General features: G+C 50.5%; 1 protein-coding gene across 1 annotated transcript; it reads right to left on the reverse strand.

Annotated features, from left to right (window-relative positions):
• Window positions 1-13722: 13722 nt before the first annotated feature.
• ZP2 (zona pellucida glycoprotein 2) lies at window positions 13723-22566 on the reverse strand. Its single transcript, XM_059691926.1, has 14 exons — window positions 22429-22566; window positions 21281-21322; window positions 20974-21138; window positions 20160-20256; window positions 19887-20068; window positions 19029-19155; window positions 17554-17735; window positions 17385-17476; window positions 17169-17293; window positions 16855-17044; window positions 15526-15661; window positions 15361-15457; window positions 14656-14736; window positions 13723-13897 (listed from the first exon to the last, which is right to left on the reverse strand). The coding sequence occupies exons 1-14, from the start codon at window positions 22564-22566 to the stop codon at window positions 13752-13754; spliced, it is 1800 nt and encodes a 599-aa protein (XP_059547909.1). The 3' UTR covers window positions 13723-13751.
• Window positions 22567-24509: the final 1943 nt, after the last annotated feature.

The raw sequence follows: 24509 nt of genomic DNA on the forward strand, positions 1-24509 counted from the left end.
AATCAACATTGGCGTCCTCATATGCCAGTTGCAACAAGAGAATATCTGCAGCCTGGCTATGACTGATCTGCCGGTGAATGCATTGAGTAAGGTGATTTATAAAATCAACATAAGATTCCTGGGCACCCTGGTGTACATTAACAAAAGGGCCTTGCTGGACTCCACCTTCTGGAATGCGCTCCCAAGCCTGTCGTGCAGAGGGAGGCTTGGTGAACACTTGAGGGTGCGGGTCTAGTTGCTGTTGTACATTAATATGTGGTCCCCATCCCTGCAGCATCAGGCCGTAATATGACCAGCACCTGCTAAGTTATTTTGGTTAGCCTGCTGCTCCCAGATCTCATCATATTCCGCTCTCCATAATAGGTATTGACTGGTGTCCAGAATTGTTTTGGCCAAAATCTGCCAGTCCCAAGGAGTCATGTGATAATTTTTAGACAAGGCATTAAGGAGTCCCTTTGTAAATGGACTGTTCGCCCAAATTTCTCTAATACTCTTCCTTATTTCCTTAAAAGTATTAAAGCAAAGCGGCTTATGAATTCTACTACCTTGTTGATCTTGCATAACTGGGCAAGCTAAAAGCTCTCCTTCTAACATGGCCTGCCCAGCACAGGACCTCATAACTGAGGATCTAGGTGGCGAGCCTTCCCGCACCGGAGGCGGAGGATTGGGAACTACTTCCTCCAGCGGCGGGGCTTGAGGTATTACCGGCTCTACAGGCTCTGCTTCAGGAGGAGGGGGCGGTGGTAAATGCTCCTGTGCTCTGTAGGCTTTTGATCTTCAATATGAAGTGAGCACAGTGCAGCTCCAACAAGAGCCCACATAGTTGATGATAAGGACACTCGTTTTCCCTGGGCCTGATTTCTTCTTAAATTCCTGCCCGCTTGTTCCCAGAGATTAAGGTCTAGCATTCGAGCATCAGGGAACCAAGGATTATAAATTATAACAGTCTGCAACAGGCTTTTTAATTGTTCTTCTGTAACAGAGGCACCACCTGCTTTTACTAACTGTTTAAGCACTGTGATATATTGCTCTTGTTCTGAGGACAACTGCTGTCCCATTGAAAGCTTAGCTGAGAAACAATCCCCTCGAACTTGGAAATCCCCAGTGAGCTCCAATGACTTACTGCACAGCTACTTTCATTTTCTTCCTCTTCGTTTTCAAGGTTTCTGTTGCATCTCATTGTGTTCTTCAGTCCTCACACAGGGCACTACCTGCTGGGGCTGACTGGCAGAACCTGAGTGACGGATGAATGATAGCTCAGACACACGTTTCTGTGAAAGAGAGGCTAAGGGACTGCCTGGCTTGAGAAACCAAAGAGCCCCATTCACCTGCCTCCTTAGGCTTTTATTGTAGCAACTAGGGTGTGTGTGTGGGGGGGGAGTGTCCCTCAGCCCAGCCTGCCCCCTCTAACATACTGGGAGCCCTCAGGCGTAGACCCCCATCACCCTCCGATCGCCTGATCGGCCCCTTGCCCAGGCCTGACGCCTCCGCCAGAGGTGTCAGGCTTGGACAGGGGACCCCCATACCCCCCTGATCACTGGCTCTGGCCCCCGCTCAGGCCTGAGGCCTCTGGCCCAGGAATCATGCCTGGGCAGGGGACCCCCATCTCCCTCTGATCGCTTGCTCCACCCCCCGCCCAAGCCTGATGCCTCTGACCCAGGCTTCAGGCCTGGGCAAGGGGACCATCATATCCCCCCAATCCCCAGCTCCGCCCCCCGCCCAGGCCTGATGCCTCGGCCAGAGGAGTTGACCCTCATCACCCTCTGATCACCAATCACCGGATCGGCCCCTTGACCAGGCCTGAGGCCTCCGGCAGAGGTGTCAGGCCTGGGCAGGGGACCCCCAGCTCCCCGCGGTTGCAGGCTCCGCCCGGCTGAGGCATCTGGCCCAGGCAGCGGAGACCCGCAGCTGCAGCGGCCCCGCAATCATGGGCTCCGCTTTAGGCCCAGGCAAGGGACCCCTAGCTCCCGGGACTGCCAGCTTCGACCGTGCCCAGCTCCCATCGCTGGCACCACCCCTACGTCCTGCTATCACTGGCCAGGGCGGCAAAGGCGCCTGATTCTCCGATCATGGCTGGGGGGCAGGGCAAAGGCGGCCCCAGGGCCGCCTTTGCCCTGCCCCCCAGCTCTTAGCTCCCCCCTGGGTTTCCGATCACTGTCAGAGGCAGGGGGCTTCTTCCTGCTTTCCCTTTCACCTCCCTGCATTGTGCCTACATATGCAAATTAACCGCCATCTTGTTGGCAGTTAACTGCCAATCTTAGTTGGCAGTTAACTGCCAATCATAGTTGGCAGTTAATTTGCATATAGCCCTGATTAGCCAATGAAAAGGGTATCGTCGTACGCCAATTACCATTTTTCTCTTTTATTAGATAGGATAGCTTGAATTAAAATTAACCTCTAGATCAGGGGTGGGCAAACTTTTTGACTCGAGGGCCACAATGGGTTCTTAAACTGGACCGGAGGGCCGGAACAAAAGCATGGATGGAGTGTTTGTGTGAACTAATATAAATTCAAAGTAAACATCATTACATAAAAGGGTACGGTCTTTTTTTGTTTTTTTTTTTAGTTTTATTCATTTCAAATGGGCCAGATCCGGCCCGCGGGCCATAGTTTGCCCACGCCTGCTCTAGATACTATCAGCAGGGTAAGCATCTTTGAGAAGACACATGCATCTGCAGTGTCCTTTAAGCAAGGACATCTAAAGACTAAACAGAAAGATTCCAGTAAAACACCCGGGGCTCAGACTTGTTTGGAAAAGTCAAGGCAGGGCCCGCTGTCTTTGGCAAGGTCCCCTAGAGGCTCTTGACCTTTCAGAGAATCCTCCTTACAGAATTTCCAACCAAGTCCCATGCTTCCCACAGGTCAGGTCCGCAGAGTGGTCTTGGGTGAGCTTTGGGATCCTGCCAACTATGCCAAGTAATGTTAACGTGAGAAACAGTCAAACCTGTAAAGAATTTTTGTGAGTTTATTTGAGCCAAACTATTGATAGTTGCCGGGAAGCAGGATCTCAACAAATTAAGGTAATGCCCCAAGAATGCTGGTTTTTCACCTTGTTTTATACAGGACAATCAAAAGAAGTGATGTAAGTGGGCTGCACGAACTCCATTGGCAATAAATTAGGGAGGTGGGAGAAAGCAAAGCTGAGAAACCTCTGCAATTGGATAAAAAGTAAAATGATAGACACATACTTCTTTTACTTAGGTGGGTACAGCAGTTAACAGTCAACAATTAATTCAGTAACAGTGAGGGGATTTGTGGTCTCCGCAGAGCAGTGCCTATGCTCTGAGGGCTCTGGAGAAAATGAAAATTACTTTGACATTCCAATGATGTGTTATCTGAGATGCAAAAAGACAATATGCTCAGTTAAGATCAAGATGGACCTTTGTCAGAGAAGATCAGGCCTAGGACATGACTACCCACCATAAACTGCTTTTTAATTTTTAAAGTTTTAATCCCTTGTGGTTACTTTAGGTCTCTGAGTTTGCAAGGCTGTCATGAAGCTTTCCCTGAGCTTGTCAGGTTGGCATGTGGCCCCTTTTCATACACAGGGATGACACTCCAACCATCTGAGCCACACTGATGAGGGCTCCTTTTGAATTTTTATGGAAGCTTCATTACATAGGCATGATTGATCAAAATCAGTGGCCATTGGCCATTGATTCAACCTCAAGTTCCTTTCGTCTCAGTGGGGTGGGACCATAGTTCCAATCCTCTATTCAGGGTTGGTTCCCCTGGCAACCAGCCCTCATCCTTAAGTTACCTAGGGCTTTTCAAAATACATTAACATAACAAAAAATTTAATTGCTCTCATCTCTTAGAAAATTGTGTTTAGAAGCTGTGCTGGAAACTAGGACTAAGACCAAAGGAACATCTACACTAATAAAACAGAAACATGGTAATTGGCGTACGACCGCTACCCTTTTCATTGGCTAATCAGCGAGATATGCAAATTAACTGTCAGCCAAGATGGCGGCCGGCAGCCAGGCAGCTTGAAACTAACATGAGGCTTGGTTGCCTCAGTGACAGAGGAAACCAACGTTCCCGCCTGGGGCTGCAGGCCTCTGAGCGGCAGTTTAAGAAACATTGTAACAAATACCGCCCAACTTCAGCCAGCACATTCGCAACATTGTAAGCAAAGGCCAGAAACCTACTTTCAGCACCGGAGGCCTAAGAGCTGGAGCCAAGCCTCAAGCTAAAGCTGGCCCAGAATTAAAAAAAAAAAAAAAAAAAAAGGAAAAAAGGAGCGTTTGGGAGTTCAGTCACCCCCAGCCTGAAAACAGCCCTCAGCCCCTCACCCAGACTGGCCAGGCACCCCAGTGGGGACCCCCACCCTGATCCAGGACACCCTTCAGGGCAAACCAGCCGGCCCCACCCACGCACCAGGCCTCTACCCTATATAGTAAAAGGGTAATATGCCTCCCAGCACCGGGATCAGCGTGACAGGGGGCAGCGTCCAAACCCCCTGATCGCCCTGCGGCTCTGTGTGTGACAGGGGGCGGGGCCACAACCTCCCTATCAGCCCTGCTCTGTGCCTGACAGAGGGGGGAGCTCCCCCCCCCACAGGCCCTGCTCTGTGTGTGACACGGGGCGGCGCCCCAAACCCCCCCCCCCCCGGCCCTGCTCTGTGTGTGACGGGGTAGAGCCATAACCTCCCCATCAGCCCTGCCCTGAGTGTGAGAGTGGCGGCGCCCAACCCCCTGATCCGCCCTGCTCTGTGTGTGACAGGGGGGAGCTCCTCAACCCCCTGATGGGCCCCGCTCTGTGCGTGACAGGGGGCAGCGCCCCAACCCCCGGATTGGCCCTGCTCTGTGCGTGACAGGGGGTTGCTCCACAACCTCCCCATCGACCCTGCCTTGAGTGTGACAGGGGGCAGCGCCCCAACTCCCCAATCGGCCCTGCTCTGAGCCCGACCAGGGGCTGCACCTAGGGATTGGGCCTGCCCTCTGCCACCCGGGAGCAGGCCTAAGCCAGCAGGTCGTTATCTCCCGAGGGGTCTCAGACTGCGAGAGGGCATAGGCCGGGCTGAGGGACACCCCCTCCCCCCCGAGGGCACAAATTTTTGTGCACCGGGCCTCTAGTCTATAATAATAAAAGGGTAATATGCTAATTAGACTGGATGTCCTTCCAGAAGTCATTCCAGACATCCTTCTGGACGAAGCCAGGGCTGGAGGGAAGCCCAGGTCCCAGGTGCCTGTGGGCGGCCAGAGGGAAGCTAGCCCAGGTCCCAGATGCCAGAGAGAAGCCGGTGCCGGCAGCCGGCAGCCGGCAGCCGGCAGCCGGGGGAAGGAAGGCCTACTCTTGCCTGAATTTCATGCATCAGGCCTCTAGTCTATATAATAAAAGCCTAAGTGACTGTTACGGCAGAATACCAGGATGACCAGTTGCTATGATGCGCACTGACCACCAGAGGGCAGATGCAGCGAGCCAAGCGGTAAGGAGCAGCAAGCAGGTGGGTGGTAAGGACCGAGGGATCCCAGACTGCAAGAGGTATGTCCAACTGCCAGCTTAGGTCCAGTCCTACACCCCCCCCCCCCCCCCAGGGATCCTAGAATGTGAGAGGGTGCAGGCCAGGCTGAGGAACCCGCCTCCAGTGCACGAATTTCATGCACCAGGCCTCTAGTCTTATAAATCACATTATCACTGGAAAAGAGGGGGGGGGGACCCTTCCTCTGTCTCCCTTTGTAAAAGTTTGTTTTAGAGAGAGAAAAAGAGAGAGGGAGATAGAGAAACGTCCATTGGTTGCCTCCCGTACACACCCTGACTGGTGATGGAACTTGCAAACTGAGCATGTGCCCTGCCTGGGAATCAAACTGGATGACCTTTGGTGCATGGAACAATGCTCACCCAACTGGGACACATTTGCCAGGGCTCTGTCTTCATATAGGGATACCTGTGATTACATTTAGGGCCACCTGAATAATCTGGATAATTTCCCTATCCAAGATCCTTAACTTAATCATGTCTGCAAGCGCCTTTGCCATAGACAAAGGATATGGACATGTTGGGGGCCATTATTGAGCCTTCTACAGAGTCTAAACATGCTTAGACCCCACTCCTTAAAGAGCCTAGTTTAGTAGACAGGATCCAGACATGTGTATTTTACCAAATATGTCTCTGATTAAGAACCTATTATCTAGTCCATAGCTTTATCCAACCTACACTTATTTATAATATCTCAAAGTTGTTATTTCAAGTGCTTAAAACAGTGTTGTTATGTGGATGTAAGAAATGTCCAAATTGTAACTGGACAACCAAGCAGTCTGTGCTTCCTGCCATTACTTGAGCCAATTAAGCAGAGACAGGGTTGAATCATATGAGCATTTATTCCAATCCTGCCAGCAGTACGGGAGAGCAGCAGGTCAGCCACAAAAATCTGCTCTGCCCCCACCATAAGCCGGCTGCTTATGCCAGGTAGAAGGACAAAGATGACATGTGGATGTAGGCATTACAAGTATGATAAAGTAGGCACTGGATAATTACTATCCAGGTTACAAGTCATGCGGGCTGGGGGAGTGGGGTATCACAGGAGGGTGGGTGCCTCAGGAACCCCAGGACCAAGTTACAGGTACGAGGGACTGGGGTTTTGAAGAGCAGGTGCCCACTGGACTAGATTGTTTCAGCCATGAGATGGTAAATCTTTCCATAATGACAGGCAGTTCTGAGAAGGAGGACGAACTGCATTCCAATGTGAGCTCCCGTGTCCCAGGGCGCATGACTCCCAGCGAGGTGAGAGTGTGCTTTCTCTAATCAGGAACCATCATGGTTAACAGAGCAGGATTAACATATATATATATATATATATATATGTTAATAAATGTATATAAAAATATATGTATATGTATATGAGAAATATGCTAATTAACCAGGACGCCATAATGGGTCCACTGAACAGGAGGTTGTGTGCACAGCATCGGGGGCGGGGCGGCAGGGGCCTCTGCACGCCTGCACTGGGGTAGGGCCTGATCAGCAGCGGCTGCAGCTGCTTCAAGGGCCAGAGAGGGAGGCAGGGCCGGACCAGAGTGTAAGCGGCACCACGTGATTTCAATTCGCGCGCTGGGCTCCTAGTTTCTTATAATTAAAATTAGTTTCCAATATTCTATTTCTGTCCCTACCAAAACCTGTAGAGAATTTTTATGAATTTAATGGAGTCAAACTTACAACAATTGTAGGGAAGCAAAATCTCAACAGATTGAGAAAATGGCAGTTTTACCATTTATTTTATAACTAGAGGTCTGGTGCACGAAATTAATGAACTCAGCGGGGGGTCCCCTCAACCCGGCCTGTGCCCTCTCACAGTCTGGGAGCCCTCAGGGGATGTCCGACTGCCACGGAGATGGGAGAGGCTCCTGCCCCCCACTACTGTGCTCACCAGCCATGAGCCCGGCTTCTGGCTGAGCGGTGCTGCCCCTGTGGGAGTGCACTGACCACCAGGGGGTAGCTCCTGCATTGAGAATCTGCCCCCTGGTGGTCAGTGCACATCATAGCAACTGGTCATTCCACCGCCGGGCTGAAAGAGGCTCTCTGACATCCCCCAAGGGTCCCAGATTGCAAGAGGGTGCAGGCCAGGCCAAGTGCATGATTGAGGCTGAGGAGGAATGTGGGAGGTTGGCCAGCCAGGGAGGGACTGCGGGAGGGCTCCAGGGCATGTCTGGGTCCTGATTGGCCTGACCCCAGCAGCAAGCTAACCTACCGGTTGGAGCATCTGTTCCCTCATGGTCAGTACACGTCATAGTGAGTGGTCCACCAGTCGACTGTCTGCCCCCAGTGGTCAGTGCATGTCATAGCGAGCGGTTGAGCAGCCTTAGCATATCATTAGCACATTACGCTTTGGTTGGTTGAACGGCCAACTAGATGACCAGACACTTAGCATATTGGACTTTTACTATACAGGATTAAAGGGGAAGATATGAGTGTTAAGACTATCGCGCAATAGATCCTTAACAGCCATTTGTAAGCTTCCTGCCACAGGAGAACAAAATCAGGAAAAACTTGCTGGAAAACAGGAGTCAGGCCATATAAGCAATGGAAACTGTCCTAAAGACACTGGACCGCACACCTGCAGTCCATCTGCCTTCGAAGCCCACCAGCTCCGCCCCCAGACCCACTGCAGACAAGAGCTTCCCGCCAGTAACTGCATGGAAGGATGGAACTCCAGCTCCTAGGGGCTGCCATCATCACCCCAATGTGCCCTTGGCTGTACAGCCCTTCCCTTTGGGTATCCCATGCCCCAGCCCCTTTCCTTAAATAAATTGCATTTTTCTTCACCCACCGTCTGAGATGGCTACTTAGCCTGCCCGTGTACCACCACATTAACGTTTCCATAAGGGGTGTTAGGGTTTGGATGGTGACTGAGCTGTGAAAGAATCCACAACCAGGAGAAGAGATGCAGAGAGGAAATCTACTTTACTTTCCAGTGGAGAAAGGCCTATTGTTAGTCAATACAGGGCGGGAAGAAAGAGTGGCTTTCACTTTTAAAGAGCAAGCAGGTGGTGTTGCTAGGTAACAAGGAAACAAGGAAGGGAGGGGATTGTGTTGAAGTCTAGCAGATATGGGGGTGGGGGTTGTCTTGAAAAGTTAGCTTGTTTACTTTTTAGCAGATGTCCTAAGGAGGAGTCTTATCAGTATTTTTCCCAAGCCTATAAAACAAGCTTAGAACAAAAGTTATGAAGAGTTCAAAAGAGGCTAGCCAAAGGGGAGGGGAAGGAAGGAGATGAGGAGGAGGTGGGGGAGCTGTTAAAACAGCAGGGAGGGGGGGTGGGAGAGAGTGTGCCTTGAGAGTAGCTTATTTTGTCTTGCAGTTTGACGAGAGCAGTGGTTTTCAACCTTGGCTGCACATTAGAGTCACCTGGGAATCTTTTTAAAATCCTGATTTCTGGGCCTCATCCTCCGGAAATTCTGTTTCTTTGTTACTAATGTTGTGGCCCCACCCCATAACAAAGAAACAGAATTTCTGGAGGATGAGGCCCAGAAACCAGGATTTTAAAAAGATTCCCAGGGGATTCTAATGTGCAGCCAAGGTTGAGAACCACTGGACTAGGGGAACTGTTTTAATCAGGGGAGCCAACAATCTTGGGGTTTAATTATCAGGTGCTTCTCATAAATTGTGGAAAGGCCACAGTGAAGAAAAGGAACGGCCTGTTTTCTGTCCTTACAAGGGTGTTGATGAAATTCATGGGTAATAGATTAAGGAGGTGGGAGACAGCAAGAAAGTGTGGACAAAAGGGGCCACATGCTGACCTGACAAGCTCAGGAGAGGCCTGCATGGCAGTCTTGCAGACTCGGAGACCTAAAGTAACCACAAAGGATGGTCTGAAATTAAACCTTAACTAAAAGCAGTTATGGTGGACAGTTACATCCTAAGCCGATATCTTCACTGATAAGGTCAACCTTTACTGTAACTGAGCCTATCTGTCTTTTTGCATCTATGATAACATACCCTTGAAATGTCTGGGTCACTTGTGACTTCCCTGTATCTGGAGCCTCTGGGGCACAACCAGGTGTGCTGAGCCCAGGACAGATGCAGCAGATTCTTTCATTTGTCATGTTAATTGTCCCTGCACCCACTTAAGTATGTGCCCATCATTTTACTTTTTATCCTATCACAGAGGTTTCCCCCACTTCACTTAATCCCACCTCCTTAAATGTGTCACCAATGAATTTCATGTATAAATACGGATGTAACCCTGCCATTCTCCGGAGCACTATCTCAATTCGTTGAGGTTCTGCTTCCTGGCATATGTTGACAGTTTGGCTCAAATAAACTCACAAAAATTCTTTACAGGTTTCAATGGTTTTTTACGTTAACAAAAGGGAGGTTGGATAAAAAGTAAAATGAATAGACACATACTTTCACATTGGTGGGTATAGGACAGTTAGTAATTAACATTTACAGAACATAGAGATGGTATGCAGGAAACAAGAAGACAGTGAGGGGTTCTGTGGTCTCATGTTCTGGTGGGAGATTATACCCTGAGGGGTCTGGCAAAGGGGATTATTAACACTTAGACTTTGGTTCTTGAGTTTACATCTAAGAATGAACTCAGAGTTAAGAACTCGAATGCACGAGAAAGTATAGTAAGAGAAAAAAACTCAGAGAATCCGAAGTGAGCCAGCTGGGCTTCGTGGGCTCAGGGAACTAGTTTCAGAGGCAAAAGAGGGGTCCTTGGAGCTTAGGAGAAAGAAAGTAAAGGTAAGTGCCTGAGAGAGACTTGAGAGAGAGAGAGAGAGAGAGAGAGAGAGAGAGAGAGAGAGAGAGCGCTGGGTCCTTCATTTTAAGGGTTTTTATCTCTTTTCCAAAGGCAGACAGTTTAGGGGAGGTCTCAGGGGAGGATCTCAATAGAATATTCATCAGCTTTCCTGGTGTGTCCTTTCCGGGTCCTGACACACAGCTTGGTCCACGCCAGGGCAGGGGGTTTAGTCATTGCAGCTGGTCCTGCAGTCACCATGGCTCTGCTCCCTCTGGTTTTGCTGCTTTTCGGGCCTGGAGCTGAAACACAGCCGAGGCCTAAATGCCATCTCTAGGTTGAGCACAGCTGCCCCTGTAGTCAGCAGCCTGGGGCTTTGTTCCTGAGGTTATGGTGCAGGTCAGACCCTCAGGGTCCTGAGGGCTTAGTGCTTAAGGGAGGGGTCGTGCACGGGCTTGTGGGGAGTCTGTGAGGCCGTCCTCCTGCCCCTGCTCCTCCTCCGGGTGGAAAGGTCATCCTGGGGTAATGTCTTGGCCTATGGTAATGGTTTCTCTAGTTTTGCCCATTGCTAAGTACCCTGGGGACATGCCATAGCTGGCCTGTCATTCCTGCTGTGCTCAGGTCTATCTACCTGCCTGCTCTGTCAGGATCATCCTGACATTCCAAAGGTATGTTATTGTAGATGCAACAAGATAATAGATAGGCTCAGTTAAGATAAAAATTGACCTTTGTCAGGGAAGATGCCAGTGCAGGACAGGACTATCACCATGACTCGTGTTCAGCTAAGACGTTTTCATTTCAGACCACCCTATTGGTTACTTTAGGTCTCTGAGTTTGTAAGGCTGCCACGCAGGTCTCCCTGAGCGTGTCGGGTTCAGTGTGTGGTCCTGTGCCATCCACATGGTTATGTTGGTATTTAGATGGCTCATCGCTGACTGGGCAGCTCTTACACCAATACCCTGGCCCTCGTTGGACACTCACATGCTTCCAAAGGAGGTTTTATCCGATTTACAGGATGTCCCATCTGCCCAAGGCCACACAACGAGGAAGACGGAGGTCCAGAGCCCCAACTCAGCTTTTGTTCTAGAGTCCTCCCTAGGCATCCCATGAAACTGCCTGAAGCAGCAGAATGGGCAGGGGGAAAGGTGCATTCGAAGGGCTTCTCAAGACACACATGTCCATTCCCACCCCTGCAACCTCCATGGCACTGCCCAGTAGAGAATCCCAAATGCCCTTCATCTACATCCTGGCACCTGGATGACAACTGCAGCCCATTGCTACTGATAAGGGAGATTGCAGGCTCCAGATTGAATGAGGGAGCAGCCTTTTAGGATTTGAGCTTCACTAATCATCTCTGCTGATTAGACTGCCTCCCCCGTGTACCTTCAGAAATTGAGAACGGGACTTGAATCGACTGCTCATTACTTGTTCCAGGAAACCATGGCAACAAGAGTCCGCCCAGTGCTGCTCCCAGCCAGTGTGGCTTTCCTCTCACAGTTCTGCCTTGGCATTTGTGGCAAACACAGAAGAACTGAGTCCCCCTGTGGGGCAGCTTCAAAGTCCACGTCACCTTGATCCTATGACTCCACACAAACAGACCACCTTGTGGGTGACACCCAGGGCAAGGTGCTCACTTGTAAAATGAGCATTTCTAGCAAGTGTATTTCAGGTTGTGGGTAGCAACCCATTAGAGGGTATATTAGTCTTCTATTTCTGCCATAACAAATAACACAGTCAGAGGCTTAAAACGGATTATTTTACAATCTGGAAGTCAGAATCCCTTCTGGAGGCTCTAGGGGAGAACCCACTTCCTTGCCTTCCAGCTGTCAGAGGCTAGAGACTGCCCACATTTCTCGGCTCGTGTACACATCGCTGTGATGCCTCCATTGGGACATCTCCGATGCCGACCTGCTGCCTGTCTCATAAGGACCCTTGTGGCTGAGCCCCCATGGGTCATCTCCCCATGTCAAGACCTCAAGCCACATCTGCAAAGTCCATCTGGGGTGATGTAAAGAATATTGTTTATGGGAATTAAGATGTGTGCATGCTGGGGTGGTCATTATCCAGCCATTTAAGAACCAACATTTTTTAAATTCCACTTTAAAAAGTAAAACACATGCAGTGTTTCTGGTTCCTTGTGTATCACTACCATGATGTAGTCACCCAGAAAAGTTTGACTCCAAGGCCTCTTCTTGCTGTCTCATTAGCAGAATGACTCACTCCCTTATGAAGCAGTGCCTTGCGATGACTTGAGCCTTACTCTGGAAAGACCAGACTTCTCACACAGTATAAGTACAGCTGTTTCCTTCCCGCATTTATATATCTAAGCAAGGACTGAGAATGAGAGTGTGCTGGGAGCTAAGGCTGAAGGCTCAGTGTAAAGACTTCGAGTGTCACATGATGACTAAGTGCAAGATATGTAATATTCTTCCTCAAGGAGGGTTAGGTTTTGAAAAACCCAATATGACAACTCACAGTTGAGTTGAAAAGAGTCTGCAAAACACTTCCATATTTCTAGCCCAACCCCAATCCCCACCATGTACAGAGATTTAAAAGCTTTACAAGTTTTTTTGAAGGGAACGTTCTGATTTAGATCCAGTGTTTCTGGTGAAGGCTACAAGCGAATATATTTCCATGTTTGCGATCTGGAATGTGGCCTGTTAGAGCTATGTACGGTGTGAAGACGACTACCATCCAAAGGTCATGAGTGATACACAGCGGAAGCCTCATGTCAGAGTGGTGATAGCCTGGGGTCAGAGTGGGAAAGTAGCTCTCCTGGCTCAGCGAAGCAGCTGGTGTTCAGCTGGAGAGTCTTGAAGAGACTAGGACTGTTGTAATTGCACCTCAGGAAACTGGAACCTTATAGTATTCCTTACCCTCCTCCAAAGGGCTCTTCTGCTCTTTAATTGGATTTGGAGTACATGGGAGAAGTTGGCTAAATCTCTAAGTTCTCAGAGAAAGTTGTCTGTCTACTTATTTGAAAGAGTAATCAGAGTTAGAAAATATTTCCTAAGTAGAACACCTGGTTTCCTTCCCTTAAAGAGAAGGGAAATTATGCCACGGGTTGGGGGTGGCTTCCTTTGCCCCTCCCCCACATCTTGTATGTTAACGGAGTAGAAGGCATTGGAGTCACCTAAACGCACCCCCAGAGGGAGCCGTTCCTAAACCCCACCGTTGATTACATTCTCTGCCGGTGTTGGGGGTGGGAGTCAGAAAAAACTAAGTGACAAGAAGCAATGGAGTCATCAATGTCCTTATTCACGTCCACACAGACCAAAACTGCTCAGAGGATTATGGAAAGGTACAGCACCCACTCTAAAGAAGAACAGTCCTTGGACTTTATCTAAAGTAGTAAAAGCATAATATGCTAATTAGACTGGATGTCCTTCCGGATAAAGCCGGGGCTACGAGGGAAGCCTGGGTCCCAGGTGCCAGAGGGAAGCCAGTGCCGGCAGCTGGGGGAAGGAAAACCTACTCTGGCATGAATTTTGTGCATCGGGCCTCTAGTCTAATATAATGAGAAGCCAAAGCAAGAGGCTCACTGCCACCACTTTATTAAAAATCCAATCACTGATTTAACGTCCTGGTTCTTTTCTTGCGCAGGTAAAAGACGAGGCCTGGAGCTGCTACCACACCTGCGGAGACAACTACAACCGCCATGGTTTTGAAAGCAACATATCCAGCAGTTCCGTGCCCTTCAGCATCTACTGTGTCTGGAAGAGAAGCAGACATCCGAGTCAAGCTCATGTTTAAATCATAAGCGTAAGTTGAAGCTGAAGCTTTACATATGAGGGCTCCCCAGAGAAGGAGAGAAATGAACTCTCAAAGTACTCCTCTGGGAAGCTGGCAACAGGGTACAGCTTTAACCCTTGCACCAGCGCCTCCTCTCCACACTCAGTGTCGCTCCCACTTGCTTTTACTGACCTACACTCAGGCGGCTGAAAAGGACCTCACAGTCCCAGCCTGGACCACCAGCTCTCCCAGGGCATTAGGGATTGAAGACGGCTTATTTCAAATTCAAGGCCTAAAATTAAGACCATCTGGGATGAGGCTATAAGATATTAATAAGTTGGGTTTGGCAGTATCAAGGTACATGCCTTCTGACCCATTAATCCTATTTCTAGAAACATATCCTGGAGTTCTTATATAGCAGGCAAAGAATTAAGAGGCTTCTGATGTGGCATGAGTGACAAAACTGGAGGTAACCTAGATGGAAATCTAGTTAGCTATTGACAGTGAGGTAGGTCTCTGTACAGATATAAGATACAGTTTTTAAAAGCAGCTATAGAACTGTAGGGAGACTATATGACCCCTGTGTTAAAGGGGACTTGGGAAAGCAGAAGCTATCCCTGGGAAGAGACTGTTGCTCTCCTCTTGTTCAGAGGTGAGCACGCATTATGTTCGCATAATGAAATGTCACGCACAGCCTCGCACTAGCAGCCAGGAAGGGCCCTCGGCTCCAGGTCCATACCTCTGCCCGAGGAGTCATCTGACAACAGGAGGATGGGTCCCGGCAGACTTATTGTTTTCTCTTCTTCAGTGGCCCCTGTGGCTGGAGACAGGTAATAGAGTTTGAGCTCTGAATTAGTGTGCACGAGTGCCAAGCGGTGTGTCCACAGGCCTCCCAGAGCAGCCCTCTGTGGCGCCCCTGCTCTGCTGGGCAGTGTGCGGCCTTGGCAGGATAGGGCATGCACCTTCCTAAGGACAGAGTGGCTCCTGAAGAATTTTACGTCTGAATCCACCGAGACTCAAGAAGAATAACCTTCTAGAGCAGGGGTGGGCAAACTTTTTGACTCGAGGGCCACAATGCGTTCTTAAACTGGACCGGAGGGCCGGAACAAAAGCATGGATGGAGTGTTTGTGTGAACTAATATAAATTCAAAGTAAACATCATTACATAAAAGGGTACGGTCTTTTTTTCTTTCTTTTTTTTTTGGTTTTATTCATTTCAAGCGGGCCGTAGTTTGCCCACGGCTATTCTAGAGTCATGTCTGTAAAAGATCAGACTTGTCCACAGGGCTGCTCAAGAGCGTGCCCATGTCAGACTCAAACGGGAAGGCCGACTGGGTCACGGTTGCCTGAACTCTGAGTAGGTAAAGAATGAGGCCTCATCCTTAAATTTTGAAATAAGGCTTGTTTTGAGTAAATTCACAGTAATGAGGACTTGAAATTTTACCTCGCCTGCTTCTCGGTGACGCAGGGCAAGTCCCGGAACACAGAGCGGAGTGGGGAGAGCGCTGATCGCAGAGGAAGGCGCTGCAGTGGAAGTGGACCTGGGACGGCAGGAGGGCGAGGTGAGTCCAGGCACCCACAGCCCCGCCCGTGGCTGTTAATTACTCACCAGGCTGGCGAGCACTTGGGCAGCTGACACAAAGGCAAAGGTCTTCACGTCGAACCTCCGGTAGTGGGCAGGGTAGGTCACAGAGGAGCCAACGGGATGGAAGGTGGTTCTGTGCTTGTCCAGGTTGTATGCACAGCTAGGAGGCATGTGCCAGGGAGGACGTCAGCCATTCACCCGGGCAACTCAGCTTTTGCCCAGATGAAGTCACACGCGCACCGTCGGGACCACTGGTGTACATGTTACTGCACCTGGTTCTGATTTGGCCTCTCAGCTGTACCCATGCAATTCTAAGGAGCATGTGCTGGTTTTCCTGCTATCAAAATTGTATCGATACAATCTAAGTACCTATCTGTTTGCCAGGTAAACACAAGAGCTACAAGACTGATATGTGTGTCTTCAGACAACACTGGCTGGATTATTCTGACTATTTATGTCCCAGGCAGTTAGTATATGTCAGTGACAAAAAAGGTAGAGAAGTCTTTAGATGCTAGCAGAGAGTGAGAGCTATAAAAAAAGTAGTGTGTGTGCTGGGGGGTGCTCAGTTGGTTGGAACATTGTCCCCTACACCAAAAGGCTGTGGGCTGGATTCCCAGTCAGGTCTCATACCCGGGTTGTGGGTTCAGTCCCCAGTCGGACTGTGTACCAGAGGCAGCCTACTGATGTTTCTCTCTCACGTTAATGTTTCTCTCTGTCCCCCTCCCTCTCTCTCTCTCTAAAATCAATAAAAACATATTCTCAAGTGAGGTTTAAAAACAACACCACAGTGTGCTAGGTGGTAAGTGCTAAGGAAAGAAGAGTCCGCAGGGTCGGGGAGCAGGGGCTTAGCCTGACTTGACTCCCTGGAGAAGGAGCCCTGGACAGGCTTATGGGTGGAGGAGCGCCGCGCAGCACGGCTCCCGTGGCCACAGGGCTGTCCCCAGAGGCGAGGAGCCTAGCGACAGAGGGCACAGCTGGAGAAAAAGGAGGTGCGGACCCACTGGCGGAGCCGTGCCAGGGCAGCTCAGGCCTAGAGGCAGATGGCGCCCAGTCGCACCATCTCGCCGAGTAGACTCTGGGCTCCTTAGGAAGCAGAGCCGCTGCCTGTGAAGTCCCTCGTGGAGTGACAAAGGCCAACAGCCCGCCCGGTGCTCTGGGGTAGGGACCGGAGGGCGGCCTTCTCCGCAGGTGAGGAGGAGCCCGGCCTGGCCTCTGGGGATGACGCCCCTTCTAGACCCGGGGGGATGGGCAGTGTGGCTACTGAGCCCGGGACTGACCCTGAGAAGCCAGGACGGAAGTCAGGGCTTTGCACGTGGGCCCCCGGGCTCGCCGGGCTCCGTGGGAGGGACCTACCCGTCCTTGACCACCGTCCAGCGGGGCAGAGCGGCGGGGTCGGCGGCGGGCGTGGCCCAGCAGTTGCGCAGGACCAGCTTGACGTGGGGGTCGGTCCTGTTGACCACGCTCACTTCCAGGTAGATGGGCTGGCGCAGGTGTCGCGGCACCGGGTAGTCCCCGTCCGCGAACGGGCGCAGGTAGGACTGGTCTGGAAGCCAGCAGCCTCTCAGGCCCAGGGCGCCCGGGCTCTGCAGGCAGATGCTGGGGGGGGGTGGGGGGGGGGGCGCGCGGGGGGGGGGGGTGTAGGCAGGTTCCGGGGTGCAATGGCTCACCTGGGTAGGCCCGTAGGAGGAAGGCCAGCGGGCCAGGCTGCACCAAGCCCCCCGCAGCGGGCAGGCCCTGGACGCTGGTGTTGGCCAGCACGGCTCCCGCGCGGTAGTGGCACCTCACTGTCACTCTGAGGGTGTGGGGGGCGTGGGGAGTGTTATGTTAACAGAGCTGCTCGGAGTTACGCTGGAGCCGAAACAACCATGTGGCAGTTGTCCCACCTGAACTCCGCGTCTCTGGACACGGTGCGTGGAGGAAGCCCGGCCGGGAGAGCGCGGATCTCATTCTCATAGATGACCTCGCCATCCTGGACCTTAGGGTGAGAGAAGGTTGGAGAGTGCGCACCAGCTCGCTCAGCTCAGCCTCCACCCACGCTGCCCGCTCACTGACCCGGAGCTTGGTCCCACATCGGTTCAGGGGGATGCGAAACCGCGCCAGCCCCCGGGGCGCCGCTGCGAGGCGGGGCCGGCAGGAGGAGTCCCCCACTCTGAGGGTGGCCAGGCTGAGAGCTGGGCTCATGTGGTGGCTGTGGACTTGGACATCCATGAACCCGTCCTGGGTGCACAGCTCGCCTGTAATGAGAGCGGCCCTGAGATGCTGGGAGCCTGTAAGCGGTCTGTCTGCCAGGCAATGCCGCCCTCCCTGCGCCTGGAGTGTGGGGGAGGAGTCCCCTGGGTTTCACCAGGCGGCACCCCATGTGTCTTAAGTCTTTGGGGAAAATATTTAGGGAGACAGATAGCAGAAATCCAATTAGTGCCATTCGCCAACCACACCCAAGGGCAGATGAAGTTAAGAGAAAAAAGTCTCATTTTGGTACCTCAACAAAGCTGTTAAATGTGCTGTTGAGATCCTCCTCTAAATGCCCCGCCTCCGAAAGCCCTCAGAAGGACGGTCTGGGGCCTGCCCTCTCCCTCCCAGGAGCACACACGGGCGCCTTCCCCTCCTCCCCTCTCCCTCTTCCCGCACAAGCTGCATCTCCCAAAGGCTAGAGGACCCCAGGAGACTTGCAACCAGGGCAGCTGCACTTCATCTGGGCACCCCCCCCCCCCACAAGGCCCCCTTCTCTCTGACCTCTTAGTGAGCCAGAGCAGCCCAGCCCAGTCTCACATCCCCACCCTGTCCCTCTCCTTCGGCCTTAGGCCCTCCCTTGCTTGACTGGCCCAGCTTTAGTAAACATCCTCTAAGATTCAAAATAAAAATACCTTAATAAGTGGCTTGAGTTACAAGGGGAGACCCTAAGGTCCCGGGCAATGGTGGAGCTGCTTTGTCTGAACAGAGAGAGTTTATTCAAAGGAAGAGGGAGCAGGAGACACGGAAGGAAGTGCCATGTGGGGCGAGACATCTACAGAAAACCTGAGGAGGGCTGACGTGACTTAAGAGTCCAATTATTTGTGACTTAAAGTGCAGTGTCTGGTGTCCTATGTCCCTTCTGTCAGGACTCACACACTCAGAGTGGCTGGGGAGGCACGCATCGTCCCTCTCTGACTTGGCCTGACTAGGTGGGGAGTGGGTAACAGCAGCCCAGGGCCCAGGCGATGCTGCACGGGAGGAAAGCCAGCCGGGACTCTTTTTGAGAAATTGGCAGGAGTTCGGGGAAAGTCTTTAACTTTTCTAATCTCTTTAGTTACAGGTTGGGCCACAGGCTCAGGCTCCTGATGTGAAGCATCCTCCTGGGCCTACCCGCGGGAAATGCTCCCTCTCGCAGCCCCACCCTAGCAGCTGGTCTGGCGCCTCTGGTCTGACAGCCTTTCCTTTCCTGGACATGGAGGCAGTGCAGAGTGTAAACCACGCCCCTTCTTCCCGCAGTCACAGGAAGGGCTAAGGGGGAACAGAGGACGTGGAAACCATTGCTCAAAGGTCTTTACCTGTTAGAACTGGGGACTCACAGAGACACTCGGGGTAAACCACCATGGATGCTATCTCCCGTCGGAAGGAAAAAGTCAGCTTGAGTGAAGGTAAGTAGAACTGATAGGGCAGGCACCGTTCTGAGAACTGAAACAGGAGAAGAATGTCTATCAGCATCAGAGACCACCGTGTGGCCCGGAGACCATCCCATGGGCCCGGAGCAACGTGTGTGGGGGGGGGGGCGGGGGGGGGGGGCGGGAAGGCAGGAATCCCTGCAGCATGCACCCCAGACTTAATTTGGTTTCCCTTTAAGCCAGGACGAGAGACCCTGTCACTTCTGTGTCAGGATGCTTCCCTCCACAGGACGTTCATTGCTTTAAACTCATGCCCTCAAGTGCCCAGCACTGTGTGCTCTTTGTACAAGACACTGACGCCAAGTTACTAGGTCAAATGCCAAAGGAGAACCCAGTGCCCTGCCAGCAGCCTGAGGAGAGGGCTCTGCCCGCGTGCCTGTGTCTCTGACCGTGCATCAGTCAGGACGGCAGTTTGGGACCCTCTGTTTGGCTCAAGCCGTCCTGGGTTAAGAGGGCTTAAGATACTCATCATTAGAAACTAGGAAGCAGTTTGTACTATTCAGTGTGCTGAGAAACACTGAAGAAAGCTTGTATTATGGAGGTTCAAAAGGCTTGAAGTTTGCAAGTGAACTTCAGTTACTGGGGAACTCACTTACGCAAAGCAACCAAATGAGGCCTCCCAGAGTTTGGACTGCCACACTGGCCATTGTAACGTACGGGCAAGTCATCAGCCATGTCAGGGTTACCTGGGAGACCATGTTTCAGGTCAGGTTCCCACACTCAGTAGTTGACAAGGCAACATACCTTCATTTTGAGAAGAGCTTTGCTGAAATGCAGTCTCAGGCCACCTGCTGCCTCTGTACCAATGCCGTTCTGATGCAGCTGGCTCATGGCAATGTCTCTGTTTCCAAAGCTCACGGATTTTAACTTCCCAGGAAACTCTGGGATGGTGAGAGTCATGTGCGTGGCATTGCAGGTCACAGGACCTGGAGGGCATGACCGGCAGGTGTGGATGTCAGCTTTGATGAAGCCCCAGAACTATGTCTTCCACCCTGGAGTTGGCCCCCTGGACCTTACCTGACAGACAAGTCACTTGTGCTGATATAATGGTCTTTTGTCCAAAAATTACATGGATGAGCTTCAGAGGCATCGTGTAGAGATGACTGTTACCTTGCTGGGGGTCAGGGACAACATTGTCAGAGACCTTGCTTTAATTCCATTTCTAAACAACGCTAGAAGAATAGTCAAGGCAAGCATGTGCTCAAGTACTGGGCACTATTTTGGCCTAAGTAGAATTCAGGCATTTTGTACAATGATGGTTCTGCCGGGTTCTCTAGTTTTAAATGTTTGTGCTTTTAATATCTGACAAGCTAGGGTTGTCTACTGAGATGGCCTGTAGCTGATCATTTCTGGGTCTGAGCAAAAGCTGCTCTTATTTTATGACTATTTTATGGTATCATCATCCAGAGAGAATGCTTACAAAACTGAGCAATCTGATGGTACAGGACTGTTCCTGCTAAAATGTGGTGTTTGAGCCCTTTGACACATTAGCTCATGTAACACTGAGTCTTCCCTGTTGGCTCGAAGAGCACAGGTCCCTACTGCAAGACAGTATAGGAGAACGATAACACTAATAGAACCTAACTCTTGGGAAACTGTATTTGATAGCAGATTGAGATCTCTGGGGACGAGGGAGAACGGTGGAAGTAAGGGCCATCTCTGTTCACCACTGTGTCTTTGGCACGCAGCACAGTGCGTGGCCCACAGTAAGACTGCGATGCCTGTTGAGTGAGTTGAGTTCTCTATTACTTTGAAGACATGGTTGAGGTCATGCTTGGATTTAAAAATAGTGGTCTGTGCCTGGGTGGGGCACAAAAAGACTCACACCCACCGTGTAGCGATTCACTCCGGTGGCATTGAATGGCACTTGCACGGTCATCTTGTAGTCGTCAATCAGGATGTTATATCCTCGCACCATGGCCTCCAGAAGGGTCAGAGTTTGGGCTCCTGCACCATGCCCAACCTCAATGCTCCATCCCATCTGCTGTTGGAGATCCTAAAGGCAACAGTGTCACTTAGAGGGCTGTACTCCCCTTACCGCCAAGGCTATTGTCTAACATTTTCATCAGGATTGAAGTTTGTTACCTTTAATATAGAAAAAAGGCTACTTAAGTCTGTATATTAAATGATTTTCATACCGTATTTTCATCAGCCATGCCAGGAACACCGTAAAAGGGAAACTAGAAGGGGAAAAAACACGTGATGTGAGGCTGTGACTTGGAGGAGAGTTTCTGAATCAGGCTGCTGACAGGAGGCAGAAGGCCCCCGGAACAGCTGTGTGTGCTTCTACACCGAGGCCTGGGTGTGGGGCGGGGGGGACAAGTGCAGGACCAGACATAAACCCAACTGTGCCCTTAGACATCATCTCGCCTCTAGAGCTCCTGGTACCAGACGGCAATGGGAAGATCTAAGCTCCCTTCCAGTTGTACGTTCAGACACTCAGTTCTTCAATGCACAGCTGTACTAAGTCTGTAGGAATCCAGTATTATGTCCAGCCATGCAGTTCCATTATTGTTATAATAAAGTACCGATATTTCTTTTATCTTTCTGTTGTTGAAATTAGCTACGTTAGACTATGAAATCCATGAGTGATTGTCAAGGGCGCGGGAAAAAAAGGAGACATATGTAATACTCTTTGTAATACTTTAAGCAAAAAAAAAAAAAAAGAAAGAAATCCATGAGTGTGTGATAGGGCTGTTTTGCTCATTCACTGGATCCTATCACCTGGCACAGCGCCTGGCACCTGATAGGTATTCAGCTTGTCAAGAAAGTATAAATGTGCTTGTAGCTTCCTGTGGCCAGGCGTGGTGTGCTAAACCCGTGTGTGTCCTCTCAGTGCATTTTTAGAGACACTCTATAAGGCAGCGGTTCTCAACCTGTGGGTAGCAACCCCTTTGGGGGTCCAATGACCCTTTCACAGGGGTCGCCTAAATACATCCTGCATATCAGATATTTACATTATGATTCATAACAGTAGCAAAATTACAGTTATGAAGTAGCAAAGAAAGTAATTTTATGGTTGGGGGTCACCACAACATGAGGAACTGTATTAAAGGGTCGTGGCACTAGGAAGACTGAGAACCACTGCAAGGGAAGTGTTATTTTCTCCCATTCGGGGACTTGGAATCAAAAAGTTGGTTTGTTTAAAATACCAACTCAAAGCCACAGAGCCAATAAGTAGTGAATACAGGATCACAATTCTGACCCTGTTCCTAAGCCCGACTCTGTCTAGACATCACACTCTTCTGTGTGGGTTGTGGGAGAAGCTGTCGGCCTCTCTACTCACAGACATGAAATCCTTCGTGCACAGGGTGGATCCTGGGTGCTCCTGGGCTCCTCCGGCCGGCACAGCTGGACAGCTGACCTGATACATGAAAGCCTTGCGTCCCATAGCAGCACTGTTGTCCATGAACCTGATGGTCATCTGGTGCTGACCAAGCTGTGTGCAAATGGTTTCATAAGAACACGAGGTGCTGGGACCTCCGTGGGAAAGGAGATTCCAGATGCCATCTGACCCGTGGAGTGGTCACCAGGACGGCAGGTTCTGGAAGGTCCCTCATTCGGACACCAGAAGACTACAGCCAGCCCGTGAGAAAGCCCAGCAGAATGCATACATTAGCAGAGAACAGTTCCTGGAACTTCAGGGATTGAAGTTCAGTTTTCGTTTTCTTCTTAGCCTTACCCTGTGTCAGTCACAGTCCTGGCTGGTTTGGGGCCTCTACCAAGTCATTCAAATACTCCTTAAGCATCAGTGTAGCAGCCAGGGTGCGGGGAGAGCCATCTTTGAGTATTTCCCTGCCTTAAGGAACTTGGTTGAAAGTAGGAGTCAGACAACATTTATATAAAGTATATAAATGTTAGTATATACTTTACACTTTGTAGGCCATATGTAACTTCTAATATGTATTTTTTAAAACTCTTTAAAAACATAAAAGCCATTCTTAGCTTGAGGTCCATCTCTCTCTCTCTCTCTCTCTCTCTCTCTCTCTCTCTCTCACACACACACACACACACACGCACACACACACACACACACGCACACACACACACCATGGGCTGGACTTGGCACCCACAGGTGTGGTTTGCACACCCCTGGTCTACAGGAATGCAGCTGTAAGCTTCCTAAGGTTGGGAGGTGAACATTTTAATTGCTGGCTCTTCACTGTGGGGTCAGATCAAGTGGCCTGTTAGATATGCAGATTTCTAGGAGGCACCCCAGGTCTACATCATCAACTAAAGGAGGGAAGCCGTTACTTTCCAGTCCCCAGGTGATTCTCCTCGCGCTCAAGCTTGAGGGCTGCTTAGAGAGGCTGCTTTACTGCCCCCAATAACCTTCACTGGGCAGCACTGGTGCCTGACAACAGAGGAAGCCCTATTGCTCAGCTGCGGCTTGCTTTCCAGTGCTTGTTTTGATAGCATAGAGCAGTGGTTCTCAACCTTGGCTGCACATGAGAGTCACCTGGGGATCTTTTTAAAATCCTGATTTCTGGGCCTCATCCTCCGGAAATTCTGTTTCTTTGTTACTAATGTTGTGGCCCCACCCTATAACAAAGAAACAGAATTTCCGGAGGATGAGGCCCAGAAATCAGGATTTAAAAAAGATTCCCAGGTGATTCTAATGTGCAGCCAAGGTTGAGAACCACTGGCATAGAGGGTCTCTTTGTCAGCACCATAATGGCCTCCCATTTCCCATGAGGTCACAGATAAAAACACTAGTAGCTCCTGTTTGAGTATTTGCTGTAGCCAGGCACTGCTCCAACTCCTGATCTGCTTTAGATCATTACCTTTTAGATGCTGTGTGGAGAGAGTACCACAACCCCCATTTTCCAATGGGCAAGCAGAGGCTTAAAAAGGTTAGCTAACTTGCCCAAGGTCACAGCCAGACAGTGGCAGAGCCAGGACTCAAGCCCAAGACCTCAACTCCGGGGTTTCTCAACCTCAGCGTTATTGGCATTCCAGGCCTGATAATTCTGTGTTATGGGGGGGGGTGGGGTCATCCTATTCAATATAGGCTGTTTAGCAGCACCCTTGGCCTGTATCTACTAGATACCAGTGCCAGCTTCCTCCCCTCCAGTTTTGATAACCATTTGATAAACATTGTCAAATGTCCTCCATGTAGACAAAAGCAACAAACAAACAAAAATGTCACCCCTGGTTGAGAAACACTGTTCTAGTCCAAAGCCTATACCCTTCGCAAGTAGGTGAGTATTAGTACCTACTAGGTTACTACTTCCCAAATCACTCCTCAAAGCAATTACTTACCACTCTGCTGGTACAGGTCTCATAGGGGGCTTGTAGGGTGCGCTCTTCTGGGTTGAGGACATAAGTGCAATTCAGCATTTCAAGACCAAAGGGATCTACAGAAGC

The sequence above is a fragment of the Myotis daubentonii genome, chromosome 4 (genome assembly GCF_963259705.1).
Source record: "Myotis daubentonii chromosome 4, mMyoDau2.1, whole genome shotgun sequence".
Taxonomy (NCBI): Eukaryota; Metazoa; Chordata; class Mammalia; order Chiroptera; family Vespertilionidae; genus Myotis; species Myotis daubentonii.

What these genes read in the sequence shown, in the direction of transcription:
- ZP2 (XM_059691926.1), bottom strand. Translation starts at nt 22,566, where the DNA reads ATGACCATCAGGTTCATGGACAACAGTGCTGCTATGGGACGCAAGGCT. An exon ending in TGAGTCCCCAGTTCTAACAG is followed by an intron (nt 17,736 to 19,028) that starts GTAAAGACCTTT and finishes CTCTCATTACAG; the next exon opens with GCGAGCTGTGCACCCAGGAC. An exon ending in GTCACCGAGAAGCAGGCGAG is followed by an intron (nt 14,737 to 15,360) that starts GTAAAATTTCAA and finishes ACCTGTCTCCAG; the next exon opens with CCACAGGGGCCACTGAAGAA.